This window comes from Bufo bufo, chromosome 8 (assembly GCF_905171765.1).
Source record: "Bufo bufo chromosome 8, aBufBuf1.1, whole genome shotgun sequence".
Lineage (NCBI taxonomy): Eukaryota > Metazoa > Chordata > Amphibia > Anura > Bufonidae > Bufo > Bufo bufo.
Genome location: NC_053396.1, coordinates 17,852,124 through 17,875,106, shown reverse-complemented (window position 1 = coordinate 17,875,106; position 22,983 = coordinate 17,852,124). Strand labels below are relative to the sequence as shown.

At 47.5% G+C, this 22,983-nt stretch overlaps 1 protein-coding gene across 4 annotated transcripts in view; it reads left to right on the top strand.

The window, feature by feature from the left end:
- The window catches only part of CARD9 (caspase recruitment domain family member 9), a 40,831-nt gene that overhangs the window by 2,402 nt on the left and 15,446 nt on the right, over positions 1-22,983 (top strand). For 2 of the 4 annotated variants that reach the window (XR_005773819.1, XM_040404840.1), the window contains exons 2-13: positions 8,326-8,533; positions 9,402-9,539; positions 10,083-10,408; positions 12,249-12,434; positions 12,513-12,668; positions 13,398-13,523; positions 15,382-15,567; positions 20,261-20,302; positions 20,754-20,805; positions 21,147-21,203; positions 21,592-21,656; positions 22,744-22,820. Coding sequence is in view for 3 of the 4 variants with exons in the window: in XM_040404840.1 (XP_040260774.1) it covers positions 8,353-8,533; positions 9,402-9,539; positions 10,083-10,408; positions 12,249-12,434; positions 12,513-12,668; positions 13,398-13,523; positions 15,382-15,567; positions 20,261-20,302; positions 20,754-20,805; positions 21,147-21,203; positions 21,592-21,656; positions 22,744-22,820 (1,592 nt within the window). In the remaining variant the exon portion in view is untranslated. The remainder of the gene's footprint in view (positions 1-8,325; positions 8,534-9,401; positions 9,540-10,082; positions 10,409-12,248; positions 12,435-12,512; positions 12,669-13,397; positions 13,524-15,381; positions 15,568-20,260; positions 20,303-20,753; positions 20,806-21,146; positions 21,204-21,591; positions 21,657-22,743; positions 22,821-22,983) is intronic. The other 2 variants (XM_040404841.1, XM_040404842.1) reach the window with 2 other exon arrangements.

Below are 22,983 nucleotides of genomic sequence, written 5' to 3'. Positions count from 1 at the left end.
TCGTCAGTTTTGCTGCAGCGGTATTTTGTGCTGCACTATGGTATTGCGGGCTTCTCCTACCTCGGTTGTGCCTGCCTACATGTGTTGACCCGCCTACAACATGGGGCCACTTTTAGATCTTTTTCCAGGGCCACTTTAAGTTCCCAGTCCGCCCCTGTCAGTTTCCCAACACATGGGTAATATTGGAGTCACCCGTCCCGCGAGGATCCTTCCCGGCACGGCCTGTTTCACAAGAGAACGGCAGCGTACTTGGTCTCCCTTTCGCCTGTTTGCAACCTTTATGCAAATCTAATAATGGTTAAAAAAAAATGTTAATGAATAGGATCCTAGATCAACAGTGAAGACTGACACAGTAGTAACCTATCAGAGCAGTAACAAAAAGCATACAGTGTAAGGCTCCATTATAGTCAGTCCTGTGCCTCTGATCGTCTAGAATCTGGTAGTGTAAGGGTGACGAAGCTTTCTTTCTGGTGTAACCGTAGAATGAAGACGTGCTTGGGCGCGCATGTTGGATTTGAGCGCACTCTACACACGCACACGCTTATCTTCCATTCTATTCACTGCTTTCACAGATAGCAAGCTCGTCCTGGAGTCCTGGTCAAGTTCATGTAGCAGAGCTACGATTGTCCCGTTAGGTTGCAGCTGCGGTTGTATCTGTTGCTGAAATTTCTGAAGCTGAAAATAGGTTCCGTGTATTCCGAGCGCGTGGATTTCCGCCAGCACCATTCAGATGACGTGAGATTTTACGGTTCTCAGCATGTCGTATGATTTTGGTGCAGTTTTCACGCCTCTTGGTCACGTCTATTTTTATTTTAGCCAAGGACTACGTGGCCAAAAATTGCAGCGCAGCGCTGCGGCATTACATCTCATAAAAGGGGATGGGGACGCGTTGCGACCTGCAAATTTTGATTGCTTACGACTAGAGGGGAACAAATCTAATGAATCAAATTTGTTCAAAAATCAGATTCCTTGAGCAGCGATGGCGCTGGCCCTGCTGCTAAAGTGACTCCCTTCTCCTTGATTAGACATCTCACCTGGCCCGGTCTGTCTCACACCTACACCGTTACTCCATGTAGCGAGGACATTCCACTTCTAGGTGTAGTACCCAGACGTCAGCGGCACATGCACAGTCGACATCTACGCTGCTCAGGTAGCAGCAGCAAGTCCTCTGCTTGCAGCATCGATTTGCTCATCTGTACTTGCCATTGTCAGGCCACGACGCGAACCCGTTCCCTTTCACTAGGCGCGATGCTGCGCGGCAATCTCTGGCCATGCGACATACGTCTGTGTGGCTCTAACCCTATATATATATATTTTTTTTTTTATAGTGTTTATTTATCTTTTTTGCAAGATATAAAATACAACAATCCCCAAGGGGAAACCATTCAAGGATGGCGCGAAAGCCGATCACCCAGAAGTCAATCAGATACAAACTTCGCCTAAATAGCGTTCCTACAGGTGCGACCCATTAATACAGTCGTATACACATATGGTTCAGTGTGCAATCTCCCCTGGCCATATACTTGGTATTGACATCTAGGAACGACACCCACTCATTCATACGTCTGGGCAATCCGTTGTTCCACCCTGGGCCTGCACCCACGCCGTACCCTGGGCCTGCACCCACGCCGTACCCTGGGCCTGCACCCGCGCCGTACCCTGGGCCTGCACCCACACTCCCCAAATCTTATCGAAACGATCGGGCACTCCTCTGGCCGCATACGTCAGTTTATACATCTGAAGATCCTTATTTATAAGTTGTGACCACTTTTCAATTGTCGGGCATTTAGGAGGTTTCCTACCGTAAAACATCAACAGCCGGAGCAATTTCCTGCCGTATTTGGTGGGGATCACCTCGTATACCAGGCCCAACAAGCAAATCATAGGCGCACATATCCCCAGGAGACCCAATGAAACGACATATCCCACTTTCAGTACGATTGCACAACCGGGCACATCCATATCATATGGTATAGGGATCCCCTCAGTTCCCCACCGCGTGAGCATGAAGGGTCCGATATTTGAGGCATGTGGTACAGGCGCACTGGCGTCAGGCACACTCTGTGTATCCACTTGATTTGGATAAGTTGGTCACGGGCACTTATAACAGATGACCGCCATACAGATCGCAACTCCTCCAGATGAGACGCTTCCAACTCGGGGATATCATCCGTCCAGCGCTCGAACGATTGCTGGAGCGGAGAGTCCTGCGACTTCATAATCTCCTCATAAAAGGAGGTTTTGGGTTTATGTGGATGCACCCGCCTGGCAATAGACTCCAGGGGGCCACATTCCAGTTTTATAGATAAGGATCTGAACTGGGACTCAGACATGTCTCAGCTGGAGCTAACGATAAAACCCTGTTCGAGGTATTTTAAACTCGCTCTGGAGACTTTCAAAAGAGCGGAATACACCCCCCCATGGAAGAGTTGTTGCGTCAGATATTTAACCCCTTTCTGCGGCCAAAATTCAAACTCTGACAGCAGAAGGAGCCCTTGAAGGCGCTTATTGCGCCATAAGGGTATATATGGAGACCAAATATGATTCTCCTCAATATGAGTCTCCACGAACCGTGTCCATGCCTCAATCACATTAGTCATGGCTTCGGTACAGTACCTTAACCTGGGGCCTCCTTCTCCTCTGTAAACCACATTCGCCAGGGTCTCATATGAGCCCACTAGCGCTGCTTCAATTACCACCGCCGGGTTATTTGCATCCGCTCTGATCCACCAAGACGCGGCTCTAACCTTATTGGTAAAGTATTGCTAAAGGCTCGCTCACATCTGTGTCGGTGTCTCCTGTGTTCGGGGACCCGTTGCAGATCCCATCAAAAACAGCTGAAAGAAAAACGGAAATCGGTAGCAGTGGTGTGAACTTGACTCTTCGTTGCACAACCGAAAAAATTGCGCCGGCATCCTATTGGAGGTGACTGGTCTCGTCGGCTACAGCTTTGGTTGCAATCAGAAGTTGACCAAGCATGAGGGTGCACGCGCCGAAGACGACACTGTTGTGCAACCAAAGTCTTCTTTGCCCCCAGCCTAGCGGTTGTCTATTAGGACAATATGGACATCATAACTGGCGGCCTCTCGGTCTGGTGGACCCAGCTTGTCCATGCTTTACATGGTTGGCACTATAATTCAATACTACATTGGCTGGGGCAAGATGAATTGTATAATGCGTTCTACTACCACATCACACCGGGGATTGATTGCAGGTGTAATTTTCCTCTTATGTCAATCTTTGCGGATATCCTCTCTGTAAGGTCTATGGCCAATCCGCCCCTGTACATTGGAGGAGCAGCGGGGAACATGTCTGGTTGGCTAAGCTTCTCCCAGCTGATCACTGGGGATTTGTGAATTTTACAATGATCGGCTGATCGCCGGGCTGGCTTAAAGGGGTTGTCCAGCGGGATGAAAATTTTTATATATATGGGGCAGAATTTTGTTTTGTTTAAAAAAAAAAAAAAAAAAAAAAAGGCATTAATCATCTCGATGACTTCCCTGCTGCTGCCGTTTCAGCGCTTATCAGTCCCTTCTAGTCTCCAACCACCTGATCGACACAAGGAGGAGATACTCGTTCAGCCAATCACAGCTGAGGCATGTGACCGCAGCAGCTAGTGATTGGCTAAGCATGCATCTCCTTCCATGTCCTGTGTCTTGAGCCGGGACCAGGAAGGGGAGAGCAGTGGTGCTTAAAGGGATTGTCCAGGAACTTTTAGAAGTTCAAGAGGTAGCATTTATGTTGTGGGGCATGTGCATCCCTCCACCTGATATCAAACTAAGCCACATTGCATTGTGCATAAGACGTTTTCCCTCATCACGAAGGGGACATGGTAACAAATATTCTATTTCCCTGCAGCACCCCCACAGGAGAAAAGAAGTATTACAGTTTTTATTAATGTCATGCTTTTGAATGATGTTGGATTTGAAAGGGAGGGTCCTCTCTTTTTCTGATCCCAAGGGAGGGACTAGATAAATTCTGCTGGTCTTCTACACCGGGCTACCACTTTCGGGTAGCGTGGCACAGCGGGTACAGAGGATATCCGCAAAGATTGACATAAGAGGAAAATTACACCTAACCGTTGCAGGTCACCAAGCCTCAAATCCAGTGCAATCAATCCCCGGTGTGACGTGATAGTATAACGCATTATACAATTCATCTTGGCATCTCGTTGTTAACCCTTTACCTTTTAGCCGCCCGAGACATAGCCATTTGTGCAAGTTCTTAAAAAGCACCTGTAACTATTATTAGTCTGTCACGTCCTTATGGGAGTGAACGTCTGTGGTCAGCTTGACGATGATCTGCGTAGTCTATGACGTTAACACAGTGTTTACTGATCGCCGGCCGCTGGCGGGAAGATGTAAGAAGCGCGCTTCGTGTTTCCAAAAATAAACTTTATTGATTTTCCCGGTTAAAGTCTACAAAGGAAACTCAAATAAAAGATCTGCGTATAGCAGGTCACCAGATAAAAAGGCGCCAGCACCGTGGGAGCAGTGTCGGACTGGGGTACCTAGGGCCCACCAGTAAAATTTATTTTAGGGGCCCACCGTACGGATACATTCGAATATAATAAATAATTTAACAATTTTTTTTTTTATATGAACATAGGCTGGTTGAGGTGCTGTACATTGAATATATGTATATAGTGCAGTAAGTCTACTGTGTTATGTGCTACCCGTGCAGGGGGTGGGAGACTAGGGGCCCACCTTGCTCAGGGGCCCACCGGGAGATTCCCCTGTACCCCTGTGGGCCAGTCCGAGCCTGCGTGGGAGAGATTTATTAAAGTGGATGACAGTGACTGTACTGACCACAAATTTACCTCTCAGTTGGCGGTTTGGTGGCCTTTCCTGAGTCTGACGATGGTGGGACTTAAAGGGGTCTTCCATGACTTAGAGATTGATGATCTATCATAGGACATCAATATCAGATTAGTGAAAATCCAACATCCAGCATCCCCACCAATAAGCTGTTTCGCGTGACTCGCGGAAACTACGCAGTGGACAGAAGAATGCGTCAACTGTGTAGCTTCCCATGTACTATGGCTCAGCTTCCATTCATTTGAATGGGAGCTGAGATGCAGTACACCTCCATGGCCACTACACAGTGGACGGCGCCTTCTGCTTCTGGCTCCATCCACTGTATAGTTTCTTGTGCCGGCAGCTGTCCAAAACAGCTTGACCGATGGGGTTGCCGGGTGTTGGACTCCCACCGATCTGATATTGATGACCTAGGACCATGGCCGACCATGACATACATGGACGGGCCTGGTCCATTAGCATGGATGGGCCTGGTCCATAAGGAGGCTGTCTTTATGAGACAACCCCCTCTCCTGGTATCCAGTTCTAGACTCTAAAAAGATGGCTGACAATTTCTTCTGGATGCTGTCATGGAGGCTTTATTGGTTACAATCCAAGATACTTACTAAAGTGATGTAAAATGGCCCAAAATGTGGTGCAGTTTTGGAAATATCCATTGCACCTAGCTCGTCTGGCTTATCAGGAGAGGGACACGGCCTAAGAAGCCCTTTTGCACCAAAATATTGGCACAATCAATAGTTGGTATAGAGTCAGAGAAAGTTATCTATCCCGGCGCCACATTTATCATCCAGCCTGAGCTCCTGTGATCTGGCCCGTCCTCGGACTGTCTACAGTTATTAGGGCATGCTGGGAGTTGTAGTTTTGCAACAGCTGGAGGGCCGTAGGTTGAGCATCCCTGGTCCTAAAGGATTAGTAAATCCGCCCCAGACTCTTCATAACTAGAATTTCTGAGAATTAAAGATGATGAGCGAAACGCTGATAATATCGGATTATGGTTGGCCTTGCAATCATCCCGCTAGAACCTTATGATAGAGACTTGGTAGTTATATCCCTAATATGATCTTCAGCACGGCCCCCGGAGATCATGTGCTGTTTAATATCAAGATGCATACGTGTCTTAAGATGTGGAAAATAAGTACCGAATTTCAAAACTGATCAAAAATCGTTGACTACGCCCTGAAATTTGGGCGCTTCACTTGCCTGTTCCTTCATTTCTGAATGCAGAAAGTCAGCTGACACTTATGCATCGTGACTTTTAATTTGCAGAAGTTTTTGTAAATGTCCAGTTTCGGCATCACAGTTCAAGAATCGACCTTTTGACAATTTAATATTGATGGCCTATCCTCAGGATAGGTCATCAATATCAAATCAATGCGGATCCAACTTTTGGCGCCCCGCCAACCAGCTATTTGAAGAGGCCACTGCTTTCCTGTGAGAACTGCAACCTTGTCCTAGGCCCGTGACATCATGTTCATCTGTTACATGGCCTAGGTGCAGCACGGTCCCATTCAAGTGAATGGGCATGATCTGCAATACCAAACACGACCACTATCCAATGGAGGGTGCTGTGCTTGCAAAGCTGTGAGGAGGTCACATCACTCACCGGAGGGTCGATAGGTGATCATGGGTGTGCCACGAGAAAAGCCCCCACCAATCTGATCCTGAGGATAAAGGGGTTCCCAGGCACTTGCATATTGACAGGTGGGGGGGGGGGGGGGGTCAGACTCCTGGTATTCTGGCCAATCTGGCAAGTGCTGTAGCCTCTTCTCGGCCTGTGATGTCACGTCCATCAGTCACATGACCTTTGTGTAGCTCAGTTCCATTCAAGTGAATGGGGCTGAGCTGCAATACCAAGTACTGCCACTATACATAGTACAGCGCTGTGCTTGGTATAGTATGGAGAGGCCCATTTAAACAGTTGATCAGCAGACGTGGATAATTGGTGATGAGGATAGGCCATCATTATTTAATTACTGAAAAACCACTATATATTGTAACTAGCAGAAGGACCCGGCTTCGCTCGGGTATATTTCATCTATTTAATTTAATGTTTGTGTGTGTCGTTAAAAGATATCGACAGTATCCACTATAACAGTGACCTCTATAGGACCCACCCCTTTAACAGTGACCTCCTCAGCGGCCTGCCCCCTTAACAGTAACATCCACAGCTCTCTCTCCTTTAACAGTGACCTCCACAGCGGCCGCCCCTTTATTAGTGACCTCCACAGTACCCCGTCTCGTTAACAGTGATTTCCACAATAATCCGCCCCCTTAACAGTGACCTCCACAGAGTTCCGTTCCCTTAAAATGTCACCTCCACAACACCCCTCCCCCTTAACAGTGACCTCTACAGCACCTTAACACTAACCTCCATAGCGGACAGTCCCCTTAACTATAACCTTCACCGTTGCCTGCCCCCTTAACAGTGACCTTCACAGCAGCCCGCCCCTTTTATTAGTGACCTCCACAGTACCCCATCTCTTTAACAGTGATTTCCACAACACCCCGTCCCCTTAACAGTGGCCTCTACAGCAATCTGCATCTTTAACACTGTCCTCCATAGCGGATCGTCCCCTTAAGTGTGAACTCCACAGCAGCTTGCCCCTAGGGTAGCCAGAGGTCCGGTTTTCAGACTCCCTGTCCTCCGTCCGGTGCAGGGCCTGGACGAACACAGGGATATCCTTTTGAACAGCTCGCTCTCAGACAGCAGCATTGTGCTGTCTGAGTGTGAGCTGCAGGGAGAGTCACCCGCCCTCCCACCCCTGCAGCTGACAGAAGTTGATTTTTACCTTTATTTTTTTAATCCCTGTTGGCTGAGGAGTGGGATGGGGCGTGGCCTAAATGGGTCAGGGGACATGGCTTAGCTGGGCCTGGGGGCGGGGGTTTTAAATCTGTCTTTTGAGGGTGGCCTGAATGGCCACCCTACCTGCCCCCTTAACTGTGACCTCAACAGCACTCCGCTCCCTTAACAGTGTTATCCACAGCGCCCTGCCTCTTTAAAGCTGACCTACAGCAGTGAAGAAAAATGGCTGGTGTAAAACTGTGTGTATGTGAAGACTAAGGGCCTGCGAGCCTCTATTGGCTGATAAGGGTCATGTGACCAGGCTTCTATTGGCTAATGTATTTTTTTGGGAATATCTCAGGAACAGTACGTCCTAGAGAGCTGAAACCTGGTTTAAAACCTTCCCGGACACCTGATGTACCTGTGTGCCAAATTTTGTGATTGTAAATGCGACGGTGCGGAGTCCTTTAGCGGACATACACACATACATACACTCAGCTTTATATTCTGACTTGCTGGAGTTTCCAGTAGGGGGAGCTGAGGGGCTTGCTGCATACGGTTTTTAGTATAAACCGTATACAGTAAGTTCTTAATCTCCTGTATCGGTGATCTCATCTTTACCCTCTGTATTTCAGACGGTCAGGACGCCCCTATTATTAGAATCGGGTGTTTTTTATAGCAGCGTCTTAGACATGATCACAGACTGACCCGTTTCCTTCTCTCCAGGTAGCTTGCTTGTGACCTATTTCCATCATGTCTGAAGATGAAGATGAGGAGTGTTGGAATAGACTGGACTGTTACCGGGTTAAGCTGATCTCCATCATAGATCCTAACCGGATAACCCCATACCTGCGCCAGTGCCGCGTCCTTAACAGCGACGATGAAGAGAAAGTCTTCAATGACCCCAGCCTCGTCATCCGCAAGAGGAAAGTGGGTGAGTGTTATTCCTAATGAGTCCAGGGCTTGTCTCTGGCACCCATACTGGAAGCGCTGGCACCCATACTGGAAGCGCTGGCACCCATACTGGAAGCGCTGGCACCCATACTGGAAGCGCTGGCACCCATACTGGAAGCGCTGGCAACCATACTGGAAGCGCTGGCAACCATACTGGAAGCGCTGGCTGTATTAGTGGTGACCATGTGCATCCAGGATAGTCAGTTCTGCCTGTTGGGTATTCTGGTTTCGCTCAGGATTTCCAAGATCTCTGCTTGCTGTCAGGAAATGGAAACCTTCATGAGCATCTGGTCCTGTTCATCTGATGATCACACAGCAGCACGGCTCATTACAAGAGTAGGCAGCAAGTGAAGCAGAGGTTTTTTGGTTGGAAGCAGGAAAAATGAGCAAGCATAAGGACCTGAGAATTGTGACGGCAAGCCGACTGTGTCAGGGCATCTTCAAAATTAAGGTCTTGTGGGGTGTCCCTAGTATGCAGTGGTTAGTACCTACCAAAAGTGGTCCGAGGAAGGACAGTTTGGGGCAGGGTTATGGGCACCCAAGACTCATTGGTGTGCATGGGGAATGAAGGCTTGGGCAGTCTGATCCGATTCTACAGAAAAGCAATTTGCTGCAGACTATGTTAGAAAGGTTCCGGATCACAGAGGACATCTCAGCTCGCTGTGCAGCCGCGTACTACGCACAATTAGACGCGTTACGTCTGATCAGCGTTTTAGGAAATTGCCTAACTTTTCATACTTTGTTTTACCTTGAAACCTATCCCCTTTCATCACAAATAGTGGAAATGCAAATAGGGTTTTACCATATGCCTGTGTCCTCGCTGACTTCCCTCACTTTCCTCCATACAGGGGTGTTGCTGGATATTCTCCAGAAAACAGGGTGTAATGGATATGGCGCTTTCCTTGAAAGTCTGGAACTGTATTACCCCCACTTGTACATGAAGATAACTGGAAAAGAGCCCACACGCGTCTTCTCCATGATCATAGGTAACGCATTTCATGTCTCTGCTTGTCTTGTTTGTTCCCATGTATTCTGGCTCACAGCCGCATTACGGTTATTGCTGGCCTTGCAACACCTAAAATTACTGAACCCCGCACAACCTGCCATGCTGTATATTTTATTTTTTTACATAACAGAGCATAACCCTCAATGGTTCTAGAAGAGGCCGCCCTCTTTTGTGGTGGTTCTAAAGGAGGTTGCCCTCTTGTGGTAGTTCTAGAGGAGATTGTCCTCTTGTGGGGGTTCTAAAAGAGGTCACAGGGGTACGGGGAGTTAGGCTTCTACCGAGCTGATATTGGTGACATATCCTAGGTATTTAATTCCTGAAAAACTCATTTTGAAGTAAACAGGACTGAACTGCAACACCACATATAACCTGTGGACAAATGTGGCGCTGTTTTGGGAGCAATTTGGCTCGGGGTCTAAATATTCAGGGAATTTTTTTCTATTTGTAGGGTATGTACAGCACAATAAAGACTGAGGAATTAGGTCGTAGTGGAAACTCCAATTTCTTATTTTTTTTCTTTAAGACACCGCAGGAGAATCCAGCCTGACTCAGCTTCTCATGAACGAAATGTTAAAACTCCAGCAGACTATTCAGGAGGAGAGGCGAAAATACAGAGAGCTGCATGCCGTAGTCCAGGAGAAGGATGACGTCATTCGGCAAGTGCAGGTTAAGGACAGTGAGCTTAGGAAACACCAGGAGAGGGTCCTCAAGATGAAAGAGGAGGGAGAAAACCTGAACAAAGAGCTCAAGAAGTGCAAGGATGAGAACTATGAACTGGCCATGAAGTACGCCCGACAGAGCGACGAGAAGAACACTGCACTCATAAAGAACCGAGAGCTACAGCTAGAGGTTGGTGGTCGTAGTAGCAGACATCAGAGAGTGGCTTATATTTGCTGCTGGTTGTAGAGGAGAGCCCCCTCTCATGGCTGGTTGTAGAGGAGAGCCCCCTCTCATGGCTGGTTGTAGAGGAGAGCCCCCTCTCATGGCTGGTTGTAGAGGAGAGCCCCCTCTCATGGCTGGTTGTAGAAAGCCCCCTCTCATGGCTGGTTGTAGAGGAGAGCCCCCTCTCATGGCTGGTTGTAGAGGAGAGCCCCCTCTCATGGCTGGTTGTAGAGGAGAGCCCCTTCTCATGGCTGGTTGTAGAGGAGAGCCCCCTCTCATGGCTGGTTGTAGAGGAGAGCCCCCTCTCATGGCTGGTTGTAGAGGAGAGCCCCCTCTCATGGCTGGTTGTAGAGGAGAGCCCCCTCTCATGGCTGGTTGTAGAGGAGAGCCCCCTCTCATGGCTGGTTGTAGAGGAGAGCCCCCTCTCATGGCTGGTTGTAGAGGAGAGCCCCCTCTCATGGCTGGTTGTAGAGGAGAGCCCCCTCTCATGGCTGGTTGTAGAGGAGAGCCCCCTCTCATGGCTGGTTGTAGAGGAGAGCCCCCTCTCATGGCTGGTTGTAGAGGAGAGCCCCCTCTCATGGCTGGTTGTAGAGGAGAGCCCCCTCTCATGGCTGGTTGTAGAGGAGAGCCCCCTCTCATGGCTGGTTGTAGAGGAGAGCGCCCTGTCATGGCTGGTTTTAGAGAGCCCCCTCTTATGTCTGGTTGTAGAGGAGAGCCCCCTCTCATGGCTGGTTGTAGAGGAGTGCGCCCTGTCATGGCTGGTTGTAGAGGAGAGCCCCTCTCATGGCTGGTTGTAGAGGAGAGCGCCCTGTCATGGCTGGTTGTCGAGGAGAGCCCCCTCTCATGGCTGGTTGTCGAGGAGAGCCCCCTCTCATGGCTGGTTGTCGAGGAGAGCGCCCTGTCATGACTGGTTGTCGAGGAGAGTGCCCTGTCATGGCTGGTTGTAGAGGAGAGCCCCCTCTCATGGCTGGTTGTAGAAGAGAGCCCCCTCTCATGGCTGGTTGTAGAAAGCTCCCTCTCATGGCTGGTTGTAGAGGAGAGCCCCCTCATGGCTGGTTGTAGAGGAGAACCCCCTCTCATAACTGGTTGTAGAGGAGAGCGCCCTGTCATGGCTGGTTGTAGAGGAGAGCCCCCTCTCATGGCTGGTTGTAGAGGAGAGCCCCCTCTCATGGCTGGTTGTAGAGGAGAGCCCCCTCTCATGGCTGGTTGTAGAGGAAAGCCCCCTCTCATGGCTGGTTGTAGAGGAGAGCCCCCTCTCATGGCTGGTTGTAGAGGAGAGCGCTCTGTCATGGCTGGCTATAGAGGTGAGTGTCCTTTCATGGCTGGATGCACAGGAGAGGGCCCTTTCGTGGTTGGTTGCACTGGAGAGCGCAGTCTCGCAGTTGGTTGCACTGGAGAGCGCAGTCTCGCAGTTGGTTGCACTGGAGAGCGCAGTCTCGCAGTTGGTTGCACTGGAGAGCGCAGTCTCGCAGTTGGTTGCACTGGAGAGCGCAGTCTCGCAGTTGGTTGCACTGGAGAGCGCCCTCTCACAGTTGGTTGCACTGGAGAGCGCCCTCTCACAGTTGGTTGCACTGGAGAGCGCCCTCTCACAGTTGGTTGCACTGGAGAGCGCCCTCTCACAGTTGGTTGCACTGGAGAGCGCAGTCTCGCAGTTGGTTGCACTGGAGAGCGCCCTCTCACAATTATTGAAAGGATGTGTTTATTGTGTGTGCAGACGCACGTGGTGCATATCACATGGAGAGCTCGGGGCGGCCTCTCTCTCTGCCACTAACTATATTTGCCCTTTTTCCCCCTCAACCAAACGCAGATCGAGAAGCTGAAGCACAACCTGATGAGGGCGGAGGACGACTGCAAACTGGAGAGGAAGCAAACAATGAAGCTAAAAAACGCAATCGAAAAGCGGCCAAGTCAGGACGTCATCTATGAGCTGCAGAGAGAGAACCACCTTCTGAAGGCCAGACAGCAGGAACTGGATAACACTCCTGCTCTACAGGTAGGGTGGACCTGAGTGACACGCCGTCTACAGGAACCCTGGAAGAAACGTCAGGCTGATGAATGTGACTATTTTCAGAATTTCCAGAAAGACACGACGGGGGAGAGGACAAAACAATATATGCAGGATCTGGAGAACGAGAGCAGGCAGGCCCTGGAGGAGCATCAGAAACTGGTCAATAACATCTACACCCTGAAGATGAGCCTGAGACAAGCCGAGGACCTCCGAGATAAGGTGGCCGATTCCTGCACATGAGCCTTACACTCTAACCCTCATAATGCCAGACAGTTGTACTTTAACCAGGGGCGCCTACAGGAGAATAGAGCTAACCTGCAATACCAGAAGCAGCCTGGGAGGAAGCCTGGCAGTAACTGTGCAGTTTCCCTGCAGCGCCTCCACAGGGAATGCAGGACAGGACCTCCTGAGCAAGATTTGCTCTTTCTAGCCAGTCTGGCCAAGACATGAGGATTCTGACCAGAAGATCCCCCCCCCCACAAGGGGTTGTGCAGGATTAGGAAAACATGGCTGCTTTCTTCCCGAAACAGCACCACCCCTGTCCCCAGGTTGTGTGTAGTACTGCAGCTCATCTCTATACACGCAGTAATACCAAACGCAACTTATGGACAGGTGCGATGCTTTTTCTGGAGGAAAACAGCCATCTTTTTCCAATCCTGGACCACCCCTTTAATTAATAATTCCCTAACAAGATATATGGAAATAGGTTTTGTAAACTGGACATCCCCTTTAAGCTAAAGTTTAAGGTGTTTTTTGAAAGTATAATATCTCACACACTGCTCAGCGGGTTTCAAACATTTCTTGGTACCTTATTTCTTGGAATTGTATGTTATTGGGCAAAGCATGTGAGTGTGACTACATCCCCATCAGATTCGTGTACAACATTCGCAAAACTGGGGAAAAAAAAGATCTGCCTGCGTCATATGTGATTGTCTCTTGTGTCCTCAGTACTTGGAAGAGAAGGAAGTTCTGGAGCTGCAGTGCAGCACCTTAAAGAAAGACTCCAGTGTATACAAGGAACGCATTGAAGCCATACTGCAGCAGATGGAGGAGGTGTGCATTGAGCGCAACCAGGTAAGTACCTGCCTCCCCTTCTAAGTCCCAGGTCACACTGGTTTTGAACTGGACGGATGGGACCCGAGACTGGTATTCCTATGCCCATGAGGTCTATTGACTTACAGGCCCTTCTAGATTGCATGGTAATGTTAGAGGGGTTCTCCAGGACTTAGATACTGATAGGTCTATCCTCAGGATAGGTCATCAATTTCAGACTGGTGGGGGTCCGACACCTGGGACCCCCGCCGATCAGCTGTTTTTTATAGCTTCCAGTGCTGGTGGCTGACTGAAACAGCTGATTGGGTGTCAATCTTATCTTTATGATCTATTCTAACTTATAATGCATGACTGATCATAGGGGTTGTCTTCTCTAAGGCTACATTCAGACGGCTGTTTTTAGAACCCATTAAAGTCCATAGGGCTATTCACATGGCATTATTTTTATTTTTTTAAACAGCCATTGAATAATGACTGTCAAAAAAATAGTACGTCCTGTTTTTGGCCATTTTCACGGCCAAGCGGACCCCCATTGAAATCAGTGAGACAGTTTTTAACGACCGTAGAGTGCACCTGTCTAATGGTTATGGCCTTTCAGGGGTTGAAATCATATTTAAAAAAAATCTCGTCCACTTACACGCGCAGGGACACTCGCTCCGCACAGGATGCAGCAGGACCTGTGCTGCCCTTGTGATGACATCACCACGCTGGGAGCATCAGGTCCTGCTGTCTCCAGTGAAGAGCAAGTGTCCACATGCATTTATACAAATGGATGAGGTGAGTATTTTTTTTCTTCCGCACCAACAGAATGGGTACCACTAAAAGGGGGGTCACTAAGTGGGACATTTTTCCTATTGGGGAGCACTGAGAGGGGCGTTATTCCTACTGGAGAGCACAAAGAGGGCCATTAATCATACTGGGGGACATTATGGGGGCCATTTATCATACAGGGGGACATTACGGGGGCCATTTATCATACTGGGGGGCACTATGGGGGCCATTAGTAATATTGGGGGCACTATGGGGACCATTAATCATACTGGGTGGCACTATAGGGGCCATTTATCATACTAGGGGGCACTATAGGGGCCTTTAATCATACTGGGTGGGGGGGGGGGGGGGTTTGGGGGACATTTGATCTCCAGGGAGCACTATGGGGGGCATTACATATGCTGTGAGGGCACTGCAGGGATTGGGATTTTTTTTAAAATTCAAGGAAATTCATCTGTTTTTAATGGCCGTTTAATGGCAAGGAAATGGGTGCACACACTGATTCAAAAAGGCCATATAAACGGATACTGTGTCTGTTTTTAATGGCCATTTTCTTTACTGTCGTGTGCAGGTAGCATAAGCGAAGAGCTGCTGGTAATTAGCGTATCCCGCGGCTGAAACCCCAAGTGATCCATTCCTGTTCTTGTTGGTGGAGGATGCGGGCCGCAGCTGCACATTTCTCCTGCAGTGGCCTCTGCAGGAGACATGTGGTATTGCATGGCATCTATTCCGATTAATGGGCGAACATGGATGGTCACATTGAGTTGTCCACTAGGGCCCACCAGTAAAATTTATTTTGGGCGCCCACCGTATGGATACATTCGAATATAATTTAACAAGTTTTTTATATGAGCATAGGCTGGTTGAGGTGCTGTATATTGAATATATGTATGTAGTGCAGTACGTCTACTGTGTTATGTGCCACTTTTGCAGGGGGTGGGAGACTAGGGGCCCACCTTGCTCAGGGGCCCACCGGGGGTTTCCCCTGTACCCCTGTGGGCCAGTCCGAGCCTAATTATAAGGGTGGGGGGGTGGGACTTTGCTTGTGCAGTAATTACTATTAGTAAGTTCATCTTCTTCTACCGATCCTTCCTTCTTCTTGTCTTAGGCCAATGCTACAAGAGAACAGTTCTACGCGCAGTATACCAAGTGTCTTACAGAGAAAGACTTGTACAGAAAGCAGATCCGCGAACTAGGGGAAAGGTGCGACGACCTACAAATCCAGCTGTTCAGGAGCGAGGGAAGACTGCTAGCTCTGGAGACAAAACTAAAAAGGACGGATTCGCCAGCGCTGGTACACATTGCATAAACCCTCAGTAGTAGCATTACAGTATTTGGGGTCCATTATTTCAGTCTTTCTATGATTGCACTGAGGCGGCTGCTGCGGAGTGCATGTTATTATTTCCAAAGACGCTGCTAATTATATTCTACACCAGGGCAAAACACTACTGTCCTCCTGGCATTGATTGTGCCAATGGAAACTTTTCATTGACATGTCTGTAATAGTTGTATTAACATTACATTCTGATGACATGAGACGAGCGGCACTAAAGAGGCGCTGCTTATCTCTTCTTGAAGAAGCTGTCTGTCACTTTTGCAAAAAGCTCCTTCTCCTGTGCCGATCACTGATTGACATGTAGAAGAAGAAGATCTCCTGCAGTTCCAGTGTATAGGATACAGAGTAACCTAATAAACCTCCTGCTGCTGCAGAAGCTTATAATACACACCTCAGCTGCTGCAGAACATCATAATACACACCTCCTGCTGCTGCAGAACCTTATAATACACCCCTCAGCTGCTGCAGAACATCATAATACACACCTCAGCTGCTGCAGAACCTTATAATACACACCTCAGCATCTGCAGAACATCACAATACACACCCCTGCTGCTGCAGAACCTCCTAATGCACACCTCAGCTGCTGCAGAACATCATAATACACTCTTCGCCTGCTGCAGAACATCATAATACACACCTCAGCTGCTGCAGAACATCATAATACACACCTCAGCTGCTGCAGAACCTCCTAATTCACATCATTATTCACTCCTCGCCTGCTGCAGAACATCAGAATACACACCTCAGCTCCACAAAATCTCATAATACACACCTCAGCTGCTGCAGAACCTCATAATACACACCTCCGCTCTGCACAATCTCATAATGCACACCTCAGCTGCTGCAGAACCTCCTAATACACACCTCAGCTGCTGCAGAACCTCATAACACCTCAGTTTCTGTAGAATATCATAATACACACCTCCGCTGCTGCACCTTAAGAAAAGAATCACTGTCAGTTAATCAATATCAATGCGTCAATGGTAGTTTTCAAAAAGAGGTTCTGCAGCAGCAGGAGGTATGTATAATAAGAAATACTGCTCCCCCTACTATAAGTTATAAGACTATTAGAGGGCACCTCTGTGACCTGTGTACTTGTAATCAGTCTGCAGCCTCCGGCTTTCATGTGGTCACAGAACTCCTCTGGTGCCATCTAGTAATCTTCTCCTTTTCAGTAGGGGGCAGTACAGACCACTGTGTTGGAAGACTGGGATATACAGTTGGAGGATGGATGGATAATCAACTCCATTTACCTGTACAGAGTTCATTATCCTGTTGCTGATTTGACTTATTTCTCATGTTCTTTTTACTTCTGCTGCCACCTGGAAACCATCAACAAGCAGCCCAGCTCTAGGAAGGTGTTATTATATTTAGCGCTTTGAGTGCACAGGGGGGGCCCTGCTTCTGGTATGATTTCTGAGAAATTGCGTTTACGATCATTAGCTGCGGCTGGCAGCAGCTTGCCTCCTTGCTGATGGTGTCCAGTTAACTGCAGATATTCCATACATTTGAAAATAAGTGAAAGCTGTAAAAGCTGTCCTACACACGATTGGCAAGATTTACATTTCCTATATATATATTGTATATTTATGATGTGTAAGTTTTGCATTGAATAGGGGCTTTAAGGCTCCTTTGAAGAGGCGCGGTCCCCTCTCCTGCCTGGTTTAGCGAATACTTGTATTCCCCATGTAATAACACTTCCGGGGCATCTTTTTATATAGTGCGTTGTTGTGCCATTCCTCTACTATTCCTATTATAAATGTATTAATAAATGAACTGGGTGCAGCCATTCTCCTTGACGAAGGGTCCCCCCCCTCATAGTCTGATGCCTCATGCACACAAACGTATTTTCTTTCCGTGTCGGTTCCGATTTTTTTTTGCAGACCGTATACGGAACCATTCATTTCAATGGGTCTGCAAAAAAACCTGAAGGTATTCCGTATGTCCGTATTCCCGTTCTGCAAAAAAAATAGAACACGTCCTATTATTGTCCGCGTTACGGACTAGGATAGGACTGTTCTATCAGGGGCCAGCTGTTCCGTTCCGCAAAACACGGAATGCACACGGATGTCATGCGTATTTTTTGCGGATCCGTTTTTTGCGGACCGCAAAATACCTACGGTTGTGTGCATGAGGCCTGATCGGATGGAGTCAGACTGTGCAAGGACACCCAGTTGCAGATTCCTACTTAAGCTTCCAGAAGGAATAAAAGAGGATGGCACAGCATAGATCTAGAAGAACAGCTAATTTTCATAAGGAAAGCAGTGATTTCCTGAAACAGACGCGTCATGAGAGGCGACCGGTTGTTTGGTCGTATGACCGGTTCTCTACTCATAATTGTGAACTGTTTTTTTTTATAGAGAGATAAATAAATGACTTTTTTCATATGTAGTGCTACAGAGTATTTTTGAGTAATTGAGAGGTTTCGGTGTCAGTTTACGCTAAATGGTCACATTTTTCAATACTGCAAAAATTATTTCTTGAAGGGATTCTGTCCCGGGGAAAATCCACTGATAAACCAGGCACAAGGCCTTGTAGGACTATCTCAGCTGAATGGAATGATACCTTTCAGTTATTCTGGAAAAAAAAAAAAGTACTTTAAATGTATATGCAAATGAGCAGTAAAGTGCACAGGGGGTGGGCCCAAACCACTCTGTGCATCCTAGCTCCTCCTGCTTCCTCTGCTAGACCCTCCCCCTCCTTTTTGATTGACAGGGACAGGTTCCTGCCTCATCATCTCGCCTGGCCAATCAGGAAAGAGAAGGAGGCAGGGGCGGATTGGCCATAGACCCTAGAGGGGAATGTCCCAGTGGGCCGATGACCAGGGGGCCACTCAGGCCCTCTTGATGGCCGCAGGCCAGGTACATAATATTCGGCCACTAAACTCAACTGTGATAGAGTTGAATACTGTGGTTGGGGCGGCAGTATTTTCTGCTTACCTGTGGTAATTGTTTTGCTGGGGCGGTATTCTGTGCTGCCCTACGGTATTGCAGGCCCCGCCTACCTCTGTTGTCCCCGCCTACTTTTTTTGTCCCGTCTTCTGTCAATTTAGACCTACCTACAACATGGGGCTACTTTTTTTTTTTTTTTTTTTCCAGGGCCACTTTAAGTTCCCAATCCGCTCCTGGAAGGAGGGGTTGGCAGGAGAAGCAAAGGTGCACAGAGTGGCTCGGGCCTGCCTTCTGTGCACTTAACTGCTCATTTGCATATGAAAAAAATGCTTTATTACCTGCAAAGGATCAGTAAGTGAAGGGTATCATTACATTCAGCGGAGCTAACCCTACAAGATATTGGGGGTCATTTATTAAGACTGTCATTTTTTTTTTTATGGCCTTTTTTGTACATTTTACACTGGCGTTGCTGACGGAAGACGAGCCATGCCATAAATTAGGTGAATTTTTGGTAGTCCAAGTGCCTGATAGAAAATTTATGCCAGCCCTGGCAACTTTTACACCTTTTTCCTAGAGTAAAATTGGTAAATTTGCCGATGCCCCAGCTCGGCCCCCCCATCACTCCCTTGACGCGTAAAAACACGATTGTTTAAAAAGTCTCAAAAAAAAAAAAAGTGTAAAACTGTTTGAAAATGACCCCCATTGTGCCCGGTTACTTTAAAGCAGGCATGCTCAACCTGCGGCCCTCCAGCTGTTGTGAAACTACAACTCCCACAATTCCCTGATGTAGGCTGATAGCTGTAGGCAGACTGGGCATGCTGGGAGTTGTAGTTTTGCAACAGCTGGAGGGCCGCAGGTTGAGCATGCCTGCTTTAAAGGAACACTCCAGGAAAAAAGTGATACGCTATGTTATTCCTAGTGCAGGACCATGGAGGGCGGAGCATGACACAAACGGCTAGAGAGAGTTCCTGTGTCATGCTCCGCCCCTTCACAAGGCATAACACAATCAATGTGTTTTGTCCAGAGTGTCCCTTTAAATGTTCAACCCATCACTGTATCCCTTTCAGAGTAGCAGCAAATGGGCCTAAAACTTCTTTGCTGCAAACACATCGTGCACCTCATTAGACCACCATTAGGGGGCTACTGGCAAAAACGGGCGTCATGCAGCTTCATACATAACACAACTTTAAATGCAGCTGTGGTGGTGACTAGTGTATATAACGCTGGGTCATAGGAGGGGGCTGCGGATACGACGACGCATCCCACCCAGCCGTAACGATGGGGCTGATTTCCTATGTCTATAGGAAAGCTGGCAGATGCCAGAACGCGGGGGTCATCCATCTCTCCCAGACCCCCCCGAATGTCAAGTCTCGTCTAGTTAGGCGGCGATACATCACACGCTGCCATCGTGATGCATAGCTAGGAAGATTTCCTGTAGGGCCTATAGGAATGCTTGTCACCCATCTTTCCTAGGAACAGATCTGTATATATATATCCAGCATTGCTATGTATAATGGATAAAGCTGCAATATCCTATATCCAGTGGGGACGCTCAGCTATTCCGTAGTAAGCAGATGCCCCCTTGTGATGCTATGTACTAACATGCCCGTAAAAACCAGATGTCTGCGCTGTCTGTGTACTACAAGCTCCATCATCCCTCGGGCATTACGCCGTGCACGGAAACGCATTCCTGTCTAGACGATAGCTTATTGACGGCCGCCAGCGTGACATAACCTGTCTCTTTGTGTCCCCTCCAGTCCTCCGATGCAGACGAGCTTTCATCGCGCAGCTCCCAGGAAGTAAGTAAACCCCGGAGGTCATGTGTGACGGAGGGTGAGCCTTGTTATCCCATCCCTTTAAGACCCCCTACCATGGCAAGGGGCCAATATCTCCCCCATGATGGTGCCGTAACACAGGCTCCAGCACTGGGGCTGCCATCGTTCCCAGCGAGATGAAGTGGTAATGGCGTTATATACACTGGTAGTCGGCGACCGCAGGAAGCTGGAGATCCAGAACTGTCACAGCAAATAATGAAATGTTGCAATGGGAAAGCGGGGGAAGAAGGGGGTCCGGTGACATGCCCTCATCCTTTTCGGATAAGACACATACGCAGCTTATTCCTGTATTGAGAACACATGCATGCTCGGCTAAGCTGAGCATGCATACGTAATACGGGGGGTAAGGAGAAATAACATGTGACTTGCAGACTGTGAAATAACGGATGTTCCCGTCTTCTCCTCTCTTTTTAAGATCAACGTGCAAAATTTTCAAGATGAGCAACCGTCGCCGACCACAGATCCTGGTAAGTAGCGCCGCCATAGACTGAGGTTAAAAAAATAAAAATAAAATCTTTAGGCCACTAGTTGACAGTAGTTTTTCACCCGGGTATGTCATTTAACCAGTTCAGGACCAGACACAGTGAAGCCATTTTTCGCACACATTGATTGGGTTACAGACATGATTTTTTTTTTCGCATGTCCTTTTTATGCACATAATTATAGATTTTTTTTTTTTTTTAGGCATATAGATTGAAAACATTTTAGCTATTTTTCCAGGTAATAATATAATATTACCATAACATAGACTTTACGATTTGCGTCATTGTCTACCATAAATCTTGATACGTTACATGTCCAATTTCAGGTAATCGGGTCTTGGCTAGCGGTATGAGAATGAGTCGCGTGCGCAAAGTGTTTTGGGGTGGGTTATTTTTTGCGAATTTTTTTTTTTCTTTATTTTCCTTTTTTTATTTTAATTCTCTGTCCCTCAAAGGTCAGAAAAGACCAGACACATGACCCCCAGGCTGCTGCCTCTGTTTTATGCACAGGGTTCCCATCAGTATTTCACCGGTCAGGCAGCCGGCTACACCCCGCATTGTAAATATCCTATAGCGTGGGCTTTATAGACCTGGACCACTTGCCTTAAATAATACAGCAGGCCGTCCTTAATCACTTAAAGGGATTGTCTATTTTGGACTAGCCTTTTTTCTATTGCCCCCATAATCACTACACACCCTCCGACATGTTATAACATTTGTCTGCATGGTGTAACGTCTCCTGGAAGACTGACCTTCTCTATGTAAATGCAGTGAAACCGCCAGGAATGGGCCACAACGAAGAAAACCACGATCAATTGTCCCAGACTCATGACGATGTAAGTTCCATTATTACAATACTGGTATATAAGAGATGACACAAAAAAATCTGCTCTAGATTAAGGGAATTTTAAACATTGTATCTGGGGAATCGAGAACAAGGGTACTTTGATAGTTGGGGATCTAGAACAATGGCACATCGATGCTAGGGAATCTAGGACAATGGCTGCCTGATGTCCACTACTCGGTGGATTTAAAACATGCAACTGTTTGGTGGGAATAAGGGTATTCTGATATATGAAGTATCTAGAACAATGGCACTCTGATATATGAAGGACCTGGAACAATGGAAATCTGCTACATGGAGGATGTAGAACATGCAACAATTTGATACATACAGTACAATGGCATGCTGATGCATTAAAAACCTAGAACAAGAAGACCTTGATACATGAGGAATAGTGGTTCCTGAAATATCTAGAACTATGGAACTCTTATACATGAGGAATCTAGAACAATGGTACTATGATACATGAAGAACTTAAAACAATAGCACCTTAATGTAGGAAATGTCTAGAACAATAATAATAATAATCTGCTACATGAAGACTCTAAAACAGTGGTGCATTGACATGTAAAGAATCTAGTACAACAGGCCTCTGATATATTAAGAATTGAGAACAATAGTACCCGAAGGATCCAGAACAATGTTACACTGATGCATGGGAAAACTAGAACAATGGCACTCTCTGATACATGAAAAATATAGAATAATAGCACTGATACATGAAGAAGAATCTATAACAATGGCATGCTGATATATGAGGAATCTAGAACAATGACGCACTGATACACAGGAAATCTAGAACAACGGCACTGATACAGATAGTAGCTAGAGCTATAACACTCTGCTTAATGAAGAACCTAGAACAATTGTACGCTGATACCAGAAGAATCTAGAACAATAGGAGAAGAATTGAGAACAGTGGAGCCTGAAGGATCACTCTGATACATGCGGAGTCTAGAACAGTAGCACTCCTGACTTCATAGCACCCTCTTTGAGTACCAACTTGAATCTCCATATGTTAGCATAATCTCATATTACTTTATTAGTCCGACCTTATAATACATTTCCCTTCTGTCCAGGTCCACGGCGCGGAGAACGGAGAACTGACGTTCAAAAACAAAAGAAAAGTTTATAACAACACTGAACATGGCCGCAGGTAAAGTACAGCACATGAACCGGCCCGGGAGGTTGTAATCCCCAGTGCAGCTCCCTTCGCGTTCGTCAGTCATGTGGCCTAGACGAATCTCAGCCCCATTCAAGTGAATAGAGCTGGGCTATGATACCAAGCACAGATGCTATACAACGGACAGCGCTGTGCT